The 22642-nt window shown below is 39.6% G+C and overlaps 1 protein-coding gene across 4 annotated transcripts in view; it reads left to right on the forward strand.

Annotated features, from left to right (window-relative positions):
- The window catches only part of MYCBP2 (MYC binding protein 2), a 457693-nt gene that overhangs the window by 307524 nt on the left and 127527 nt on the right, over positions 1-22642 (forward strand). For all 4 annotated transcript variants that reach the window (XM_075061530.1, XM_075061532.1, XM_075061531.1 and 1 more), the window contains exons 47-51: positions 550-762; positions 7971-8026; positions 8607-8722; positions 15424-15521; positions 21783-21899. In XM_075061530.1, coding sequence (XP_074917631.1) covers positions 550-762; positions 7971-8026; positions 8607-8722; positions 15424-15521; positions 21783-21899 — 600 coding nt within the window. The remainder of the gene's footprint in view (positions 1-549; positions 763-7970; positions 8027-8606; positions 8723-15423; positions 15522-21782; positions 21900-22642) is intronic.

Below are 22642 nucleotides of genomic sequence, written 5' to 3' on the forward strand. Positions count from 1 at the left end.
GATTTTTAATTTCATTGTGATTTCCTTACTGAGTGTATTAAAATCAGTGATTTTTAAATTAACTTGACTGCAGGTGTCCATGGGTATTCATTTATTCAGCACTCCCCGTTCAAGCCAAACTCCCATTTAATAGATTCAAGTTCTGATTAATTGCACTATAATCAGTTCTGGGCTGGACTCAATCATTTTAGAGCTTAAATACTAAAAAATCAACTCATCTTCCAGATTATTTGTCTACTCTTCATCTGAAAGTTGCATAGCAAATAGTACTTGTCAGAAATTCAGATACGTGGAGTGGGATGAGGTAGGGCTGAGATCCTGTTGGGGTGAGAGGCTTTTTAGACCCAAATGAGGTTGCTGAACAGGTTGCTCCAACCATTAATAGAGTGGAAGAGTAAAGTTTGTAGAGGAGGAAATAAAGGCATTTCGGGAAAGTGGTAGTGGGAAAGTAGGGGTGAGATTGTAAGTAGTTTAAAAATAATATGAAAATGGAAATGAGGGACCAAAAAAATGTTAATCACCTTTTCACCTCTTATTGCATTTTGGCAGGTGGAAGTCAAGGCTATTCCTGTTTCGCAGAAAAAAACATCTTTGCAACAAGAACAACTGAAAAAGCTCCAACGGATACCAGGCAGTCCTGCAGCACCCACTTCCTCTGGCACTGATATGACTTTTGGCGGACACCCTTCACCAAAACTTGATGCTTCATATGAACCTATGATAGTGAAAGAAGCTCGCTACATTGCTATTACAATGATGGAGGTAAATTACTGTCATTTCAGCAATGACAGTTATTCTGTTCTCCATGAGGAAAAGAAAGAGACTATATACAAGTGAATACAAAGATCTTCAAATCTCATTTTATTCATTATACCTCTCTTTCTATATTGGGGTATCTGAATTTATGTAATCACATATAATTGCTCTTTCTAGAGATTTTTGATTTTTTAGAAAAATCAAAATGATTTTAAAAATGTTGTGGAGTGACATTAAGTTGTCTGCTGTGAACCAAAGTAGAGCTGGTCAGGAATATTTTGACAAATCACTTGTCATCAAAAAATGTGAATTTGTTTAAACCAAAAGGGTTCAAGAAACAGGGTTGAATTTGACCGGTTTCCTAGCTCAAAGTCAAGAAAAAAGCTTTGAAATGACCTAAACATTTTTGTTTTGACATTTTCTAAATGGAAAATGTTCTTTTTTTGTTTTGTTTGTTTGTTTGAAAGAACTTTCCATTTAGAAATTTGAGCTGATTAGACTGGGGAAGAAAGGAAGAAAAGGTAAAAATCCAAAAAAACCCTTTTCACTTGACCCCTCCCCACCCCAAAAAATCAGTTTTTCAGTTTGTAAATTTTTTTACAAGATTTTGCCATTAAAATAGGACAAAATTTCAGCTTGAAGATATTGATGAGACAGAAAACAGTTTCCCACCCCTCTCTAGTCTAAAGTGCTCAATGCTGCTGCATTCTTGAAGGAAGACACTCCTCAATAAGATGGACTGTATTTGTGGCCTTTATGTCTAAAGCTCATAAGGTCAGAGATCTGTATGAAGGTTTTCCTTTCGTAAGAAGCCTTGAAGCCACCTCATCTTTCAGATTCATCATCTTGAAAATGGGACATGTATATTTCTAGTCATACCTACATTCTTAGCTTACCTGCTAAGTGTCTGAATTCTGTGGAGCAGAAGTCAGCTTCAGTTTTCAGGACATTCTTTCAGACAAACAAAAAAACCCTCCCATGCATTTCAAGAGTTTCTTGGCAATGGTGGAACTTAAAGAGCAATATTTTTAGAATGTCATCAGTTTAGATCAGTGTTTCCCAAACTTGGGACGCCGGTTGTGTAGGGAAAGCCCCATCGGGCCAGGCTGGTTTGTTTACCTGCCACGTCCACAGGTACGGCTGATCGCGGCTCCCACTGGCCATGGTACACTGCTCCAGGCCAATGGGCACTGCTTCCAGCACTGGTTTAGAGGTTCCTTTGCTTCAGTCTTTCAGTTCAATCAGGGACATCTTATTTTTAGCGTCATGCTGTCTGGAGTGGTTTATGACTGAGAGTGCCTATTCCAGACTGTCAAAAACAGGACAGGCACCCAGAACTGGTAGTATATTGTTTAATTAAATTTCACCAAGTCAGAAACAAATATGAACTCTGGATCACTATAACAGATTTTTCCATAGAGTCATGGGCAGTCCCCTTGGGCACTTCAGTCTGTTTTGCCACGCAGGCAAGCTGGTCATAGAGATAAATGGTCACCCCAAAAGTCACAAAATATTCAGGTTGCTCTCAGTCCTAAGAACCCCGATCAATTGATAGCTTAGATTTGACACCAAAGACAACTCTTGTAGCCAACCGTATGGTAAACTAATTGAGGATTATTAACTAGAAAGAAGAAATGAGTTATTTACAGATTAAGGCAGGCAATATATATGCACAAATGAGTTCAGCATATGGTTCCAAAAGGTGACAGAGATGTAGTAATCAGTCAGCATTGAATGTCTTTTCAGGGCTAAGGTTGACATTGCAGATCTCTGCTTTTTGTTTCTTAGTTCTACCCTTATGAGAGTCCAACAGCAAAGAGATTAAAAGCTTTCATGTCAACTATCTTTATTTCCCTCTTCCAATATTCAAACCAATGGGACAAGGCCCTTTTGCATGCGCTTTCAATGGGTGGACAGGGCAGTCAACAAAGCTTTTGTCTTACAATGGCCCACTTTATTTCGATAGTTCTCCTGGATGAGCGGGGGAAGATGCTTCCCATCTGAGTTCACAAATTCAGAACAGGCATTTTTACAATTATAAAACAAAATTATATTTTACTTTGTAGCATGGAATACAGACGTTACAAGTAAACTAATACATACAGCAGTTTACGAGCATTTTATAGTCTGAACCAGTGGTTGCCAACTTGTGGCCCGTGTACTAGTTGTGGCCCAGTCAGCACACAGGGGCGGCCCATGTGATATGCTCAGGGCCATACAGGTTGTGTGTGTGTGTGTATACACACACACACACACACATCTGATCGTCTTCGAACCTCCGACTTTCGTTCTTGATTAAAGAAAACATTCTTGGCAAATGCTTTCGCTTTGATCCGTCACCTACTGGCTAAAGAAACTAACAGCAGTGCATGAACGCCTAGCAGCACAGATGAACCAGCTGCTAGCAGCAGGCTCCCACCCAAACTGGCTAACACAAGGAAGGACAGTGAAAAACCCTGCAAGGGAACAGAACGTCCAAACTACCGGCCAATAACCTGCCTCCCCAAACATGGAAAGTCCTATCAGGCATCATAGCCGCCAACTACAGGACCATATGGGCCAGTACATGAGCACAGCTCAGAGGCATTGGAACAACACCAGAGGCTCAAAACACAATTGCTAAGATGAGCAGTCACCCAAGACTCAAGGTCTAGACAGACCAATCTGAGCACACCTGGAATTGACTACAGGAAAGTCTACGACTCAATGCTGCACATGTGGATCTGTGAATGTCTGGCGCTATACAAAGTCAACAGGACACTAAGGACCTTCCTCAAGAACTCAATGGACTATGGAAACAACACTAGAAGTCAATTCAAGCAGCTTGCCAAGTGGCCATCAAGTGCGCATATACCAAGGTGATGCACTGTCCCCGCTGCTGTTCTGCATAGGCTTAAACCCCTCAGCCAGATAATCACAAGATGGATACGGTACAGTTCAGGAGGTGGACTACCATCAGCCACCTTCTCTACATGTGACATCAAGCTGTATGCTAAGATGAACGGACACGACTCGCTAATCCACCTGACTGGATCTATAGTGAGATATCGGGATGTCATTCGGACTGGAAGTGTGTCCGATGGTAGTGAAGAGAGGAGGTAGTCAAGACTGACGGGGTGAACATACCACGGCCACATAGCAGACGTACAGACCAGCTACAAGTACCTTGGCGTCCCACAGTCCATGAAACCACGATGGAGAGCAAGGAAGACAGCAACATCCAAGTTCACCAAAGATAAGACAGTCCTGAAGAGCCAGCTCAGTGGAAGAACAAGATCCACTCCATCAACAATACGCCCGGTCATCAGATACCTGCGGTATAGTGAGCTGGCCAAAGGAGAATGGAGGCTGCCGTGTGAAGACCAGAAGCTCTCACAATGCTGAGGTTCCACCCCAAGTCCACACCCGGACTGTATACCAGCCGAAAGAACGGACGGGGCTTGGTGAGCGTTCAAGCCACTGTTCTGGTGAAACCGGAACTTCTAGAGTACATCAGTAAGATGGCCCCCAAAGATGAGGTGCTGAGAGAATGCCTGAGGCAGCAGCAGACATGGAGAAGACCAAGCAGAGAAGTTACCATGCAAGACAAGACCCTGCATGGATGTACCATGACAGATAGCTAGTGGCTGACATTGGGAAATCCTAACCAGGCTGAAAGGGCTGGACTAAAAAGACAGCAGTGAGGCACTGATCATAGCAGCACAGGACAGGCACTGAGCACCAGATCCATTTGAAGCAGATCTACCACACTAGAGAGGACCCAAGGTGCAGACTGTCAGAGAGCCTCGAGACAGTCCAACACAGTGCAGGATAGATGCAGGCAGAATAGCATATGCTGAACGGCACAACCAAGTGGCTGGCATTGTGTTACAGGGAACATCTGCACAGCGTTGGGCTAGACCCTCCCCAAGACCAGATGGAGATTCCACAAAAGTTGTGAGGAGAATAGCAGGGCTAAGATTCTGTGGGACTTCCAGATCCAGACGGGACAGGCAGGTAACTGGCCATCAACCAGACATCTTGTAAAAGAAGGAGCAAAACACAGGTGTGACTAGAGACAGCATGCAATTGACAGCAACATCAGAGAAGAGCATATGAGAGCTGAAAGTACCAGGGCCTGAAAGAGAACAGAGCAGGATGTTTTGGAAAGCTGAAGGCCAAAGTGTCCGTGTGGTAGGAGCACTCGGGACTGTGACTCCTTAAGCTGGGTGAGTGGCTCCACAGAGATCCCAGAGACAAACATCAGACTCTCCTGTCCAGAAGAGTCATGAGGACGTGCTAGGAACAGCTAAGATACTGCGCAGAACCCTCAAACTCCCAGGCCTCTGGTAGAGGACCCGAGGTTGAGGAAGACACATACCACCCATAGGGGTGAGAGGGGAATTTTTTATATATATATATATATAGATATAGATATAGATAGATAGATAGATATTGTATGGATGCTGCCCACACAACACACAGAGAGCTGCATATGTGGCCCACAATGGTTATAGGCTGAGAACCACTGGTCTAAACATCTCCTTAGAAGTCTAACATCTGTCTTGAATGATATTGACATAAGTGAGCCGGGGTGTGCTTTCCAACTATAAATTTGTCAGTGCTCAGTTGATGCCTACAGACTTGGCCAGAGCTGGCACCTCGTTTACCAACATCACTCTTAGACGTCAGGACCCTCTTTTGGCTTTCCTGAAAAGGAGGAGGAAACATGGCACTGGACAGTATTCTTGGCATTGGCTAGAGGAGCTGTCATCCTGCTACTTCACATAATTTATGTAATTCCTCGTCAAATTCCTCAGGCATAAAGAGATCAGGAAGTCTCAGATTCTAGGGTTTTTCATGGAAACTTCCAGCATAGCTACTTATCTTCACTTTCCAGCCATTTCATGCCCTGTCTCCACCCTAACTATCATCTCTCACATGCTATCAGAATGTCAACTCCTGTCTCCAGTTGGCTTATGATGCCAGCCTACATCATCCACTTGTTAAATTTTCAAATAAGCGCCTTTTTGTTTTTTCCCATACAGCCCTCACACTTGGGAGGAGCTTTCCATAAACATCTGCAAAGCTAACTATCTGTTCTCCTTCAAATCCCTCCATAAAACTCTTCTTTGCCATGATACCTATAAAAAAATTGACAGTGGTTAGACAGCTGGTGAGTTAACGCCATTGCCTGTCATGCTGACCAGTATTCTCTCACTGTTTCCTGGTGCTCGCCTGCCTGCACGTATTCACCTTGTTGTCTCATGTCTTATGCTTGGGTTGTTAGTAGGGCTGTCAATCGCAGCTAACTCAAGCGATTAACTCAAAACAAATTAACTTGATTTAAAAAAATTAATTGCAATTAATCACAGTTTTAATTGCACCGTTAATAATAAAATACCAATTGAAATTTATTATATTTTAGATGTTTTTCTAAATTTTCATATATGTTGATTTCAGTTATAACACAGAATACAAAGTGAACAGTGCTTGTTTTATATTATCATTTTTATTACAAATATTTGCACTGTAAAAAGATAAATAGTATTTTTCTGTTCACCTCATACAAGTACTATAGTTCAATCTCTATCGTGAAAGTTCAACTTACAAATGTAGATTTTTTTTATTTACATAACTGCACTCAAAAACAAAACCGTGTAAAACTTTTGACCCTTCAAATCCACTCAATCCTAGTTCTTGTTCAGCCAATCACTAAGACAAACAAATTTGTCTACATTTATGGAAGATAATACTGCCTGCTTCCTATTTACAATGTCACCTGAAAGTGAGAACAGGCATTCAAAATGCACTTTTGTAGCCGGCCTTGCAAGATATTTACATGGCAGTTATGTTGAACATTTGTATTCCCCTTCAGACTTTGGCCACCATTCCAGAGGACATGCTGATGATGCTCATTAAAAAAATGTGTTAATTATTTGAGACTGAACTCCTTGGGGGAGAATTGTATGTCTCCTGCTCTGTGGTTTTACCCACATTCTGTCATATGTTTCATGTTATGGCAGTCTCGAATGATGACCCAGCATATTGTTCAATTTAAGAACGCTCACTGCAGAATTAACAAAACGCAAAGAAGGTACCAATGTGAGATTTCTAAAGATAGCTACAGCACTCGACCCAAGGTTTAAGAATCTGAAGGGCCCTCCAAAATCTGAAAGGGACAAAGTATGGAACACGCTGTCAGAAATCTTAAAAGAGCAACACTCCAATGCAGAAACTTAAGAACGCAAACCAACAAAGAAGAAAATCAACCTTCCGTTGGTGGCATCTGACTCAAATGATGAAAATGAACATGCATCAGTCCACACTGCTTTGGATTGTTATTGAGCAGAACCCATCATCAGCATGGAAGCATGGCCTCTGGAATGATGGCCAAAGCACGAAGAGGTTTACGAATGTTTAGCATATCTTGCATGTAAATACCTTGCAACACTGGCTACAAAAGTGCCAAGCAAACACTCATTCTCATTTTCAGGTGATATTGTAAATAAGAAGCAGGCAGCATTGTCTCCCGTAAATGTAAACAAACTTGTTCGTCTCTGTGATTGGCTGAACAAGATGTAGGACTGAGTGAGGGAACTGGAAGCCTTGATGGCTGACCCTCTGTGCCTAGTATTCTAGCATGACAAAGTGACACTATATCCACAGTCTTGCTTTCTTCCTAAGGTTTCCTCAGAATTTGATGTCAACCAAGAGATTCACCTACTTGTGTTTTATCCTAGCTCTCACTCTTCCAGAGAAGAAATGAGCCTTCATACACATTCCAGATCACAGTTGACGGGTGTCCACCTCATATAAATGCAGCTCATTCAAACCCTTGCTGGCAGATTTAGTAGGAGAATCAAGAATGGATTGAGGATAGAGGATTAGCTACCTTCTTACCACTTGAGAGTGGTCCCTTCAAAATTGTGGAAACTGGGCATGCTTTTATTCTTCCCTCCCTGCCCCAAGTGCTATTAATCAGCACCTTTCATGATCAATAATTACCTTTCTCACCTAAAAAGGTCACTTTAAAAATGTGTAACTTTGTGTACACTTTGTATCTGTTTCTGGTTCCTTATTCCACACTTATATTATGTGAGCAATTAGAGTAACATGTTTTGAGAAATTATTTTGTTTTTATTTTAAAATGTTTACAGTAGTAGTATAATAGCATTGACTGAGTTTTGATTTTGTTTTAGCTGAACATTTTTTTTTAATTCTCTGCTTTTTAGGTATATGAAAATTATTCATTTGAAGAATTACGCTTTGCCTCACCAACACCTAAAAGGTAAAAAAACTGTCTTGCAGACAATTACATATTGACTGGGATTAAAAGTAAATATTATACCAATTTTTTAAAAATCATGTTAATATCAGAGCTTTATGTGAATAGGCTTATTACAGTAGAGTTATTGTAATTTCTGTTTAAAGAACTGTTCAGACTTCAACACTCTGAAAAATATTCTGTGTGGGGGAAAACAGTGAAAATCTAGCACGTTTTTCTTTAAAATTACTGGGATGCTTCCATAAAATCAATCTTTTATACTTAGTTTGCGTCAATTGCTCGTTCCTCACCTAAATTCACTTTCTGAATATATCTCATTCAATTACTGTAGAAGGTTATGATTTCATAATAAACAACTTGAAGAGCATAAGTGGCTTGAGTAGATGAATTCCTGTGGATCAAAGATCCTGTTTCCATAGAAATGTCCCTGGTAGACCACAAAAGGCAGTGTAGTTTGGGAGTATATGGAGGGGAAAAAGCAGAAATAAATCAGCAGAATGCCTTCTAAATAGAATGCTTCAGCAGCTTTTAAATATATTAACATTTGGTTAATTATTTCAATGTCTATTTTGTTTTTGTCTAGACCCAGTGAAAACATGTTGATCCGAGTCAATAATGATGGTACTTACTGTGCAAATTGGACCCCGGGAGCTGTTGGTCTTTACACCATTCATGTTACTATAGATGGTATTGAAATAGGTATCTAATTTTTCATTAATCTTGTATACTAACCACAAGTGCTTAAACATGTATGTATCCACAATGGTGTGCAAAGATTTGTGTAAGTAACGTGTCCCTGAAAATTAGCACACTGCTTTGGGGGATCCAAGAGCATTCTATCCAGTTTCCACCCCCCCCCCCCCCAATTGCTGCATACTGTCATCAAAAAGCTGAAAGTAAAGACATAACTGACAGAAGTGTACCTTCAGAAGGAGCTTAAATCAACTGTATGGAACTCTCATAAAATACTAATTTAATTCACCTTTAAATCGTTTTTCTTAAGTTAAGCTTTCGTTTCAGTAGTAGAATATCTGTGTAGATTTTACTGAAGACAACTAGCGCTCAGGATTCTTTTTTCACTGCAAAAGTTAATGACCTCACAAATCTTTTTAAAGCAAATGATTTTTCTACACTCCTTATAGGTGTTTGAGATTAACTGTTGCAGGGGAAAAGAGAAGAGAATCAGAGTTTGGATCCTAGTAGGTAATTTAATCATTTATATAGTGTTGTAAATGTACAGGGCACTAGATAGTACCAATCAGATTGGTCAGTACCAATCAGATCACTGAGCCAAATGGCGTACAGTCTGAAGCTCAAGTGAAGATGCATGGAACAAACAAGACAGAAAAGAGAAGTGTAACCCTGTGTTAAACTAATATTTTCACTGAAATTCCTGATTTTATGGAAAACATGACAATGACTGCCATGAAAAACTAAAAACTTGGGAAAAGGAAATTCACTTTTACCAGTTTCTCTTGCTGCACATGTGCAATGAAAACCCGCAGACACTCACTTGAGAAATGTGAGGGTAATTGTGAATGTGCCGGAGGTGGTCAGCTGCTATGCTCCTGAGTTCTTTGAGGTTGATTCCACAGATCTGAATGCTAAGAGTAATACTGTTTTCTCGGAGAGAAGGCCTGGTTTTCTTGTTTTCTTTCTTCCTCTTTTTCATGTTGCTCTTAGTGGTCTTGTGTGCAAGGAAGGTTTATTGTTTACACTGCTTGAGGAGTACCTAACAGAAGTGTAGGAGAGGGAAAAATCTTAAGAAACCAGGAGTCTCAACCCTCCTTACAAATACTCTTGTTTCCTCTGTTTGAAAGTTGAGGGGGCAAGTCTCAATCCTTTCAAATAGTTGAAGTTTTTAATTTTGTCCCCACTTCTGAATGGCTTGGTTTCCTTCATGACCTGCAAACCCTTGGCTACTTTACTGGCTCTAGAGAACGACAGTGTGAGTTATGGTACATGGAGCATAAATGAGAAACAGCCACTTTTTTTGGTCTATCTGGGAATTTCGCATATTTCCATATCTGAAGTATAGAAGTAAAATATTTGTCTCTGGATATATGTGCTGCATTACCTGTAGTATTCCAGGTGATTGTAAAAGCTACACGTAGTCACTAGTAGTGTGTGAGAAGAAATGTCTTGAGTCTGCTGCAACCTGTCTTATGGTTGTAAAATGGTATGCAACAAGATTAAAAAAAAGTTTTTATTTATTTGGTGGTAACATTTACATATAGTAATATGCCACTCAAAACTTTTGAATTCTCATGTACCTGGACACATACTTGTTGGTAGTACTTAAAAAGTACTTGCCAGTTGTCTTAGATACCTTGAACACTACTATAATTTTTATTTAGTTATGTCTTGTAGCTAAAGCATAGGGGAGTCTACATGGGAATACTACAGAATTTGAAGGGAATATATCTATATTAGATAAAACTTGCAAGTTTTTTCGTTACCACCAGTGTGAACTCTGCTGCGTTCATATTCATATGTCTAGGATTACGTATGGAGTGTATCTGTTAAAAATGGCAAATTGTCATGTTTCTACTGGTATAAGAACCTTTGGGGGGTATTTATTAAGTAATTATGTAAATTAATTTGGTAGGTATTTATGATGCAACATCTGGCAGACTCAGGGCCAGTCTTCAGAATTTCTTCTCTTGATATAATCACAGGTTGAACTTTGTTTTTTTTGTGTTTTCGATCATGCAGAATATTTCAACTGCACATTTTTTTTAAGAGATCTGCATGTGACTATGTAAATTTGTCACAAAAGATCAAGTACAACATTAAGAAGGAAATATATTGTGCAACCATTAAACATCATTGTAAATGCTTATCTTGCATATGACTGGTTTTTGCCACTGTACTAGAAGCATGGAGCTTGAAGAACACCAAAGTGAGTTGTCCCTAGGAGTTGCCTGACTGCATGGAGCAGAATGGTTGTTTTTATCAGCCAACCAATTGCAAAACTCTTTAAAGTAGTGTAAAATAACCTTCCAGTACTTCCTACATTAGTATTTAGAAAATCAGATCTATACAGCCTAGTACAACTAAATGAAATATCTATTGTAGAACTTCAAAGAAGTTTTTTTTTAATTAAAATTGGTTGTGTTTTAATGCTTGGAGATTTAAAAAGTGACCCAACAAACTAAAATGAGACTAGAAATGCCCTGTTTCTACAAGTATGAACTGAAACACTGCTAGAACTTGATAAAGCACTGTTAGGTGGATCCTGCTCATTAAAATGTGTCTAAAATTTCACGCTGCCCTATTAAACTTGATGTTTTGTTCAATTTTTTGGGGAAGTGGCACATTTTCAAGGAAAAAATAAAGAGCCTTAGCCATTAGAACCTGAATACTTCTCATAATAGGTGAATTTAGTAGTCTGTTTAGGGGGAGAGTTGTTGGTTGGTATATAATTGTGAATATGTTATTTCAGGCTCAAAAGTACAGCAAAAAATAAGTGTGGAAATGGGATTGGGGGAAGAAAACAGGCAGGAAAGAGAGAAGGAGTTGTAGGAGAAGATAAGTGTAGAAATGTAAACACGGATGATATTATGGAGAACCATGAAAATGAGGAGAGGCTTGAATTTGAGAGTGGGAATCAAGCAAATTGATTCATTGAAGATGTGCACAGTCATGGAGACTTAGTATGTACATGAACTCTTTTTAAAATGTAATTGGTATTTTTTGTGTCTGTTTAAAGAGATTCTTCTGCTGATTTGAGATTCCAAACTGATCTTTTTTAAAAAAAATCTCAGTTACACTAAAAGAAATGCAGGTTATGTGAGTTCTGAGAACAGTGTCTCTCCCACTAATGAAGACTTTAGCAATAGTTTGTACAGTCAGCAACTATTTTCTTAAGCCAAAGCATGTGTGGCCAGTTCCTCACAGTGTATGGGCCTTTGGAGAGACAGGAATTCTCAGTTGAACCTTTCAGGGTCACTGCTAGCCCACCAAAATGTTGTGCCTCCATATTAGAAACAACCGCTTAAAGTGCTTCTCTGAGCTTTTTGCCCTTTTTTAGCTTATCTTGGGATCACAAGCCTTTCTACCCCACTCAGTTTTTTTTCCTCTCACTACTTCTGTTCTTCCTTCTTCCTCACTTGACTAAAGCACTACCAGCAGAACTAGAGAGTGGCCTCCTAAGCTATTCATATTTTACTTTTCCTTCTCTGAAGCAGAAAAGGAGACAGGGATATGGTAGAGGCAGAAGTGACCTTTCGTAGGTTCTTATGTGTCTATCCCAGCTCAGGCAAGGCCATGCAGAACTAGACAAATTACAAGACCCGCTAAGGAGCTATGGGCTCTTGCTCCTCTTCTAGAATGGAGACCTCAGACTGGTAGTTGGGCACCAGAGTCCTAGCAAGCTTCTCTGTCTCTCTCTCTGCTTTGAGACAGGCGTGAGAACAAGGAGATATATCAGAACTACAAGGAGGTAAATCAATAGCAGGTAATTAGAATGACTCCTGGTCCTCCAAGTTGTTCCACAGCACAAGAATGCTCTGTTCTTAAATTCCTAATAAACATGTGAAACGTGAAGTTTCACATGGCCTCACTGGATGACATAGTGGCAACGAATTTGATTAAAGGAGTTCATATCAGTAGACTGAATGAAGCCTATCTAAATACGATGTTGTATCAATGCAAGGTACTTTAGTTTGTGTTCTTCTCTATCTCCAGAGTTTTCATGAAAGTGCTGATGACCCAGATAGCGCTCTTTTGGACCAGAAGTATTCTCTCTTTAATTAAGGCAAGGTCCAGGAACAGCCCACTAAGATCATCCATGATAACATAGTTTACAAGAAGTTTCCTGGGGTCCTCAGTCTTCAGTGCCCTTGGGAATGCTACTGTATACCAAGAAGAGCATGTATATGATGAGATAATGTATGCCATGGAAATATCAGATAGCGCTCTGTCATATTCTAGACAAAGAGTAAGAAATTCTACTCTGGGAACTCAGAATTCAGGTCACTTGAGTCAGGACATGCTAATCCAGGAATAATGTTTTGTTTCTGTATCCGTTTCCTTTAATCTACTGCTACCAAGATTATCGCAATAAATAAATAAATCTCAGCAGTTTTCAATAATACTAACTGTACCAAGCTGACCAGCAAGGCATAGTTTTAAAATCTAATTAAAATAAGAACACGGGTCCTGGTAAAGCCCAGATGTCCTAAACCAGTGGCTCCCAATCTTTCCAGACTACTGTATCCCTTTCAGGAGTATGATTTGACTTGTGTACCCCGAAGTTTCACCTCACGTAAAAACTGCTGGCTTACAAAATCAGACATAAAAATACAAAAGTGTTGCAACACACTATTACTGAAAAAATGCTTACTTTCTCATTTTTACCATATCATTATAAAATAAATACATATTATAAATATTGTACTCTTATTTCAGCATATATAGAACAGTATAAAACAACTTATTGTATGAAATTTTAGTTTTCACTGACTTCGCCACTGCTTTTTATGTAGCCTGTTGTAAAGGTAAGGGCAAATATCTAGCTGAGTTGATGTACCCCCTAGAAGACTTCTGCATATCCCCAGGGGTACACGCCCCCGGTTTAGAACCACTCTCATAAATCAAGGACCTATAATGCATCTAAATCAATCCAAAACTGAATTTGGCAGATTGTTGATGAGAGAGGTCAATACTAAGATGTAAAGGATATATGGAGAAGGTAGTAAGTACCTGGGAATCAGTAGATTTTCCTGTGATTTTGGGCAATTTAGTTAGTCAAAATGTGCCTCAGCTGCCCATCTATATAATGGGTACAGTAATACTTCTCTAACTCTCAGGGGTGATGAGGATAAATACATTCTAAGTTGTGATGCATTCAGATTCTTGAGAGCAATCTTCTTTTTCTTAGTGTATGCACAACATCCCTCGGGTGGCACATGACCAGAATGTATCACCAAATTTGCTGGTTGGATCATTAGCTTGCCCGGGCTGGGTACTGACATAATGTGAGCCAGATAAGTACCTAATATAAAGAGATTAACCATCAGAAATCTGATATTTACCAATTGCTCCAGTTTCTGCAGTGTAGTCTAGGGACTGGCCTCTGCACAAGGAGTCTGTGAGAGCTCTCCATTGGGCTACACCCCAGATAATTCCTCTCAGAAGATCCTCATATTAATAGATTCTTAAAAGCATGGCCTTCAAGCTTACTCCAATTTAATTACCAATCTACAGATGGAATTTCATTCAGATTGTCTGGCCTGGTGCCATCCCATGGCGCGCACACCTTGTGCCATGGTGTGGTCCTGCAGGCACCTCACCCTCAGCTTCTGAGGTTCTTGAAATAACTTGTTCACAGGCCAGAATACTTAAGTACTCAAATATTCTTTGTGGGATCTTATTTATTTTGTCTTTTTCAGAATACAGATTATTTGTCCCTTCAGTTCCAAATTATTCTTCTTTTTGGGAGCCTGTGTTATGACTTGGGCAAAGTCTCTTCTCCTTGGTTCAGGAGTCCCACATCTTTCTTGGGGCCTATACTGTGATTTAAGGCCAGCTTCCCCCAGCCCATCAGTAGCCAGGTTCCAGCCCTGTTTAACCAATCTCCTTTTGGTTCAGCAGCCCACAGCCTTCTTACAGGGGCTGTGCTGATAGACAGATATTCTCCTTTCCAAGCTGTCTGCCCTCTCTCCTCCCCCTCTGGCTCTCAGTCTCTAGAAGCGTCTCTCTTATCTCCACCTTGATTTAGCCACATGACATGCCTGTCCTGTATCTGATGATTTTCCCCATCTGGGAGGAGAACAGAGGGAATCATAAGTGGGTCTGGACCTATTACTACTTAAAGGAGCTAGTCACCCTGTGATAGATTGCAAATTCTCTTTCCTTGCTTGTAGATAATTATATTTGTAGTGTCTTAGTACACTTGTTTTTAATATTACTACAGCTTCAGGATAGCCTATTTTGGTAGGCTTTCACTGGTCTGGTCGTTATGAAAGGAGGTGGGCCCTGCTGAATTAATCTCAGAACTACATGGGGAAGACCAATCTGGAGGGTGGGCCTGCCAGATATACTGTGTCTATTAACTTTAGTTCTGAGAAACATTTCTCTTCCCACCCCCCCTCGCCCCTCCATTCCCCCTTTTTTTGCCCTTCCTCTCAGCCAAGGAATTAAAAAAAAAAAAAAAAATTCAGCTGGTTTATTTTAGCCAATTGAGCACACTAAGTATTCATATCCTGAGGCAGTCTATGCTGCATTGTACCTTCAGTAGTAATTTTATGTTCACTGAGCAACATAACATTTAATAGTATAGTACCTAACCATGCCAATAATGATGGATAATTAATCTCTTGTGGAACTCTGTCCTCTTAAAATGGTCTTTTTTTCTTTGTTTAACTTTTTCATTTTTAACTCTTGTTTATTTACAGATGCTGGATTAGAAGTAAAAGTAAAAGACCCTCCAAAAGGGATGATACCACCTGGAACACAGCTTGTCAAACCAAAAGCAGAACCTCAACCAAACAAGGTTTGGAGAACTAAGAATCCAAATAACTTGGATTCTTTGTACATTTTGGTGTGTTAAAATGGTAATTCTAAACTAGATTATTTGCAGGTCACCTTTATGTACTGAATGCCCGCACATAAAAAAAGGAGGGGAATTTCAATGTGTTTCTAGTTAACCTCTTTTCCCCAAATTGCAAATTCATACAGTAACTGGCTTCCATGTGGTTTGACTCCACGCCTGTCATTACACAGCACTGAGACAGTTTACCAAAGGAATGGTAATTTTTTTTATTCAGCACTATGATTTATATGAGACACGAAAGAATTTGGAGAGACTTCTACATTTATTTTTTAGTAATCCTCTCTTCTCTGTCACTGGAAATAAAATCTTATATTTGTCTGTTTCCCTCTCCCTGAATTGTGTTCTCTACCTCCTTTCACATTTTCTCTATTCCTTCTCCTCTAAATTATTTCTTCCCCAAGCCCCACTTTTAAACTTACCCTATCTGCAATTTTTAACTTTCCCTTACTGGCCAACCCTCTACATGTGCTCACATAAGATTTGGAAATGTAGCCGCCTTCCCCCCACACACACCTCTTCTCACACACGCGCAAACGCGCACGCGCGCACACACACCTCAACCTTATGAGCTCAGGAAAAACTTCCTGAGAACTTCAGGTTGGAACTGGCTAGAGATGTGAGCCAGCCAGTGCATCTGCAGAAGCAGTTTCAGCAGGAACCTATATCCACTGATGTCCTCAGACTGCTCTACAGCTTTTACACAAAAGTTCTTTCTCCTATGCTGATTGGTTGTTTGCTACTTCTCTATCCTTCTTCCTTCAGTGTCTTCTCTGTCATTTCAACTGCCTACCATGCTCCTCTCCTCCTTTCCCCCTATCCCCCTTATCTTCCTCCCCATCACACAAGGGCGGCTCTAGGTTTTTTGCCGACCCAAGCACGGCAGGCAGGCTGCCTTTGGCGGCTTGCCTGCAGGAGGTCCACCGGTCCCGTGGATTCGGTGTACCTGCCGCCAAATCTGCAGGACCAGCGGACCTCTCGCAGGCATACCGCCAAAGGCTCCCTGACTGCTGCCCTCGCAGGGACCAGCAAGGCCCGCACACCCCGCGGCTTGCCGCCCCAGGCATGCGCCTGGACCCACCACTGCCATCACATCCATGAACTCTTAAGTATTACATTATTTCTGGTGTAATGTTATACTTGCAAATGCAAATGTAGCTACCAGTCTAGCTAAAGAAATTCCAGCATCTGCCATGTTGTGAAGTGCACTGGAGATAAGCAATTCAGAGAGAGAAGAGTAAGCAGAAAAAAGCAACTGTTCTAGATATCCAATGGGGTAGGGAATGACCCTTGCTGTTGTCATGGATCATTTTTAACAAATGGTTGCTCAAACTAATATCCAAAGAACTTGTTCTGGACTTCATCTTGGATCCAGAGAGGCAGATTCTGCAGAATTGAAAGCCACCAAGACAGCCCCGGAAATTTACGTATGTGCTCCTCCTCACATTTTATGTGCCACAGAGAGAAGCCTTTATACATCTTCATTTTAGCATTTTGTTTTGGGGTGTTCTCCATCTTTTTTATGGTTCTAAAGGTATTAGGCAATCTGACCAAAGTAATGGTTTGCCAAGCGTTCAACAAGTGCATGAAACGTCTTTAGTTGCAAATGCAGACCCTTTTATCAGTCTTCATGACCCTTCCACTGGGAGAATTTAATTACTTCATTTCAGCTGAAGAGAGACACTTCTCTCATTTAGACAGAGTCAAGGGTTTTTTAAGAAAGGAATAAAACTTACAAAAAAGACTGCAAGAGGTTGCAGAAGGAAAGGAGTGATTACAGAGTGCTGACAGTAGTAAAGCATACTAATCTATATAGGGATGCATCCCTTCTGTATAGGGATTGATTCACAGTCCAGACTTGTTTTTCGTGAGCATATCACCCTTTTGGACTGAGGGAACCTGGAAATTTATTTTGGACAAAACATTCCATTGTCAGTGGAAATCTTGCTTGGTCTAATTAACAGTAAAGAACTGGAATCAGAAAAGATTAAAATAAAATATTTTGCAGAAAAGCTATGAAATCTTCCAATTTCTTAGCCAACATGACTAATCCTAAAGGTACTTGAACCCCAAAAAGGTTGAAACATGGGTGAAAGAACATGATTCTGAATTCATTTTTCCTTTTCTAGTATTTAAAATGGAAGGTCCAGATTTCTATTCTAAATCTTCATTAGTGAAGGTTGTGTCCATTTCATCCAATTCTGGACCATATGGTTACTCAAAACAAGTACCTCTTTTTTATGATTGTGGTAATCAGAGTAATTGAATAGGCAAATTCCACACTACATTCCATCAAGGGAATCTGTAAGAACAGATGCAACCTGTGGATCCTGCTTCAGTATGTTTGGCACAACCATGAGAAGACCAGTATCAGTAACTAACTGCATCTGAGGGCAGCCAAACTGGAACAGTAACATATATTTTGATGATTGTGCACTCATGTAGGATACCAGAAAAGAGGAGTAAGAAGTCAGTCTCTAATATTGGAAGCAAAGAAATTCTCCTCATTAGCAGAAAAACTTCTTATGCTAACTGTGTCACACTTAGAGGGAGCCCATAAGTTAAGGGGAATTGTAGCCTGAACAATAAGACCTTCTACTGGATATCCTCCCTGCTTCAGAAACCTGTGGTAGACCTCTTTGTATCAGCCCCAAACAGAAAGTCAGGAAAATACTTTTCTAGAATGAGTAATAGCAGGGCTCTGACAGTGGATGGTACACTGTGACAGGTGTGGACACCTCAACTGCTGTTTGCCCCCAAACTCATTTATTTCCAAACGTCATATAAACATATTGATATTTGTTGTCACATACTTGAGTAGGAGGCCATGGTTCTCCAAAAATAGTCCAGATATTAGTTTGAGAACAGTTAAACTTGATGATCAGAACATACTTGTAGGTAGGGATTGATTTGCAGTCCAGATCTGTTTTTCATGAGCACATAAGCCTCTTTGGCTTAGGAAACCTAGAGCTGTTTTGGACAAAACATCAAAATATTTCTAACACCTTTTTACAAAAGAAGCAAAAACTGTCATACTTGAGGATATGGCTTGGAATCAATATGGAACAAAACTCAATGAATCGGCGATGTACCTGACGCTGTACTAGACACAAAATGGAGATGATATAATGGAAACAAACAGATGGTGGGCTCTATTTGGAAGCTCAGGGGATATCTACACTTAACCAGGTATTGATGCTGCAGGGGTTGATTTAGTGGGTCTATTGAAGACCCACTAAATCAATCGCAGATCACTCTCCCATCGACTCTGGTACTGCACCGGAAGAAGAAGTATAAGGTAAGTAGATGAGAGAGTAGACACCACAGTAAATCAAAGGAAGAAATAATTTGAGGATTTTTTGGATGGAGGGAAGAAGGGATTATTGGAATATTTTATTTGGTTCACTTCTTGTGGGCTCCATGGAAGAAGTGACTGGTCAGAAATAACTTTTTAAATTAAGAGAAGAGCTGTGGCTTGACCACGGGTTGATATAGAGGACATTTAGTACTTTTCTATATGGATAGTTAAGGGTTAATGCCTCTTTTACCTGTAAAGGGTTAAGAAGTTCACCTAGCCTAGCTGACACCTGACCAGAGGAACCAATGGGGAAACAAGATGTTTCAAAAGGAAGGAGGGGAGTTTTCCTTTGAGAGTTCCAGTTTAAGCCAGAGTGAAAAAGATCAAGGAACCAGCCTCTTATCAGAGTAGTAAGTTTTAGAAAGGGATAAATAGGTTTATGTTTATTTTCTTTTGTACGTGTCTTGGTGCAAATTAAGGGAATTATTAAATTGGGTATTCTTGTGTGTAGTAGATTTTTGCCCAGGGGAACATCCTCTGTTTGGAATCTGTTGTTTGTGAGAGTAGCTAGTATGCTAAACTCTCTCAGAGGGTTTTCTTAATACTGATGGATTTTTCCTTGTTTTTAGATCCAGGTGGGTTGGATCTGGATCCACCAGGAGTTGGTGGGAGAAAGGAGGGGCGATGGTTAATTTCTCCTTGTTTTAAGATCCAGGGGGGGTTGGATCTGTGTTCACCAGAAAAGAAAACCCTCTGGGAGAGTTTAGCATACTAGCTACTCTCACAGACAACAGACTCCAAACACAGAGGATGTTCCCCTGGGCAAAAATCTACAACACACAAGAATACCCAATTTGATAATTCCCTTAATTTGCACCAAGACAAGTACAAAAGAAAATAAACATAAACCTATTTATCTCTTTCTAAAACTTACTACTCTGATAAGAGGCTGGTTCCTTGATTTCTTTCACTCCGACTGAAACTGAAACTCTCAACAGAGGAAAACTTCCCTCCTCCTTTTTGAAACATCTTGTTTCCCCATTGATTCCTCTGGTCAGGTGTCAGCTAGGCTAGGTGAGCTTCTTAACCCTTTATAGGTAAAAGAGGCATTAACCCTTAACTATCTGTTTATGACAAGTACATAGGGAGCAGAGTGGGGGAAAAAGGAGACTAACAGAGCATTGTGGCTGGCATCATGGGCAAAGAGGAAGTCATTGCTGAATCAGTGGAGCCTTCTAATCTGTAGTATATTGTAGTTGCTTTAGTCTGTCAACAGTTCTGAACCTCATCTACTTCTAACTACAGTTAGAAACCCTGAAATTGGCTGCTGCAGGGAAAACAACCTCTCCTCAGTCATCTACATATCTCTGAACCATAGTGTTAAATCCATCATAGATTGTGTCTACCTGGAACTAAAATCTGTAATTCCAAGATATTACCCTTCCACATTTGAATTGTTGCACTTCTTCACTTTTTGGATGCTAATACAGCAATCCTAGTTCCCATAGCTTTGGCAACAAGTTGGGGATGCTGTCAGTAGTGAATTAACACTCTGCATTTTATGAAGATCAGTGGTAGTAAGAGAAATACAGCTTAGGTCAACTTACAGCAGTGTCTACACCGAGTGTCTCCTGTTGACATAGGTTCGGTCCCTTGGGGAGGTGGAGTACAGACATCAACAGGAGAGCGCTCTCCCATTGACTTAGCATGTCTTCACCAGACTCGCCAAATTGACACTGCTGCGCAGCAGTGCTGATTTAGCTAGTAGTGTAGACATGGCCTTTGTGCTGCCTGCTGGAAGAGAGATCTTTCTTTAGATCCCTTAAGGGAGAGGATTGCTAATATGAACAAAATGCTAAATATAGTATCTTGAAGTAAATAGATGTACTGAAAAGATGTAAAGATAATATTTTGCTTTAATTTAATTTATTAGTATTTTCTATAAGGATTTTTTCAAATGAAAGTGTTTGTAAAAAGCATTACAAATTCTTTTCGGAGCTTAATATAGTTTATTTTAAAAAAGAGGATTAATGCACTTCAGAAGGCTTCAGTAGCTTGAATACTTTTTTTCTTATCAACATGATTCAAAGGGCCAGTAAAGATTTTGTTACAGTATTGTCAGTTTTTACATGAAAAGTTTGTTGATGCTGGAAAACTTAGTTTTAAAATATAGATTGCAAGAGTGAGGAAGAACACATACTCCTTAGACTATGTATATATATCTTAAACCACTAAGCTTCAAGAGTTTAAATTCACCCAGCATAGGGCAGAAATCTGATAGTGGGGTAGGGAGAAGAATGGCAGTAAGAAGATTTGGGTGCAGTAGGGACTATTGCAAATCAAAACAGCAATAAGGAAGGCCTGATGTAAACTTGCTATGAGGAAGGGATAAGCAACTGGATGGTTACTGCACAGATACAACGAGGGGTAGCCACTGGCTTCAGATTGATGTTTGAAACATTAGCCAAATTTTGACAGATATCAATTAGAAGCAATATTTCACCAAAGCTGTAATGTTGAGATGCTCCACCAAATAGAAACTATGGTGATCATGTGCTGTACAGTTATTGCTGTTTATGGACCTGTTAAAAAAAAACAAAAAAAAAAACTAACATTGAAATGTTAAAAAAAATAAAAGTGAAGATATTTCATAGAAATTTCTGATGTTCTTATGTTCATATAATAGATATTTTTAGTTGAGCATAGTTTTGCTATAAGATTTTTTTTATCCATTATAAATAAAAACAGAAAATTTATACAGCAGCCATGGGAAACTAGCAACAAACTCTTGAGACTGCCATCTCATCACTGTAACATTTCAGAATCTGTTGAACCTATTTCTGTATACTCTTGAGAATTCTCTTCCAATTTTTTTCTGCCTTACTGTCTGCCTTTGCCTTTCTTAGGTTCGCAAATTTGTGGCCAAGGACAGTGCAGGGCTTCGTATCCGTAGCCACCCTTCCCTTCAGAGTGAGCAAATAGGCATAGTGAAAGTGAATGGAGCCATCACTTTTATTGACGAGGTAATTCATAAGAAACTGCTATTTGGAAAAAAAAAAAAAAAAGGGGGGGGGGTGAAGATGTAAATAATCTATGTAAATAAATTATCTAATTTTCATGTATAGATGTTGACTTATCTGTAATTTAAACAAATGTGCATCAAATATTTACATTTTTGTATTTTACATCAGTCTAGTTTTTCAAGATGTCATTTTACTTATTATTTACTTTTTTTAAGACTCCTACAACAAACTTTGAGACTGCAGTCTGAAGAAGTGGAGTAGTAATAGTAAAAGCTCATTATGTTAAACTTTTGCTATGGTATCTCTAGAGATTGGTTGTTCTAACATTTAATCTATATATTAAACACTACATTAAAATTTTGAAGTTGTAGAAAGTATTTTCATGAATCTTTCATTTACATTTCTGAAAGATCATCACATTGTGAGTAATTGTGCATGTACCATCCTTATAATGTAGCTTCATATTTAACTGAAGTTATAAAAGCCAAGGTGGTGCTGATGAAACATAAAAGTGAAAGGTGGAGAGAGATAATTATGAGGCAAGACCTGATGTTAATTCTTAATGAATTTTTCTAGTATTTCTTCTTACTTTCACTGCCTAGTACAAGTGACTTTCACAACTTAGCTTTTTAAAACATATTCTTCATACTGCTTTGGCATTCTTTGCTGCTTTAAATTCCCCAACACGCTTCCCTATCTTTCCATGTCTCCTGCCATAATAGCAAAGAGCTTATCTCTAATGT

The sequence above is a fragment of the Chelonoidis abingdonii genome, chromosome 1 (genome assembly GCF_003597395.2).
Source record: "Chelonoidis abingdonii isolate Lonesome George chromosome 1, CheloAbing_2.0, whole genome shotgun sequence".
In the NCBI taxonomy this organism is placed as follows: domain Eukaryota; kingdom Metazoa; phylum Chordata; order Testudines; family Testudinidae; genus Chelonoidis; species Chelonoidis abingdonii.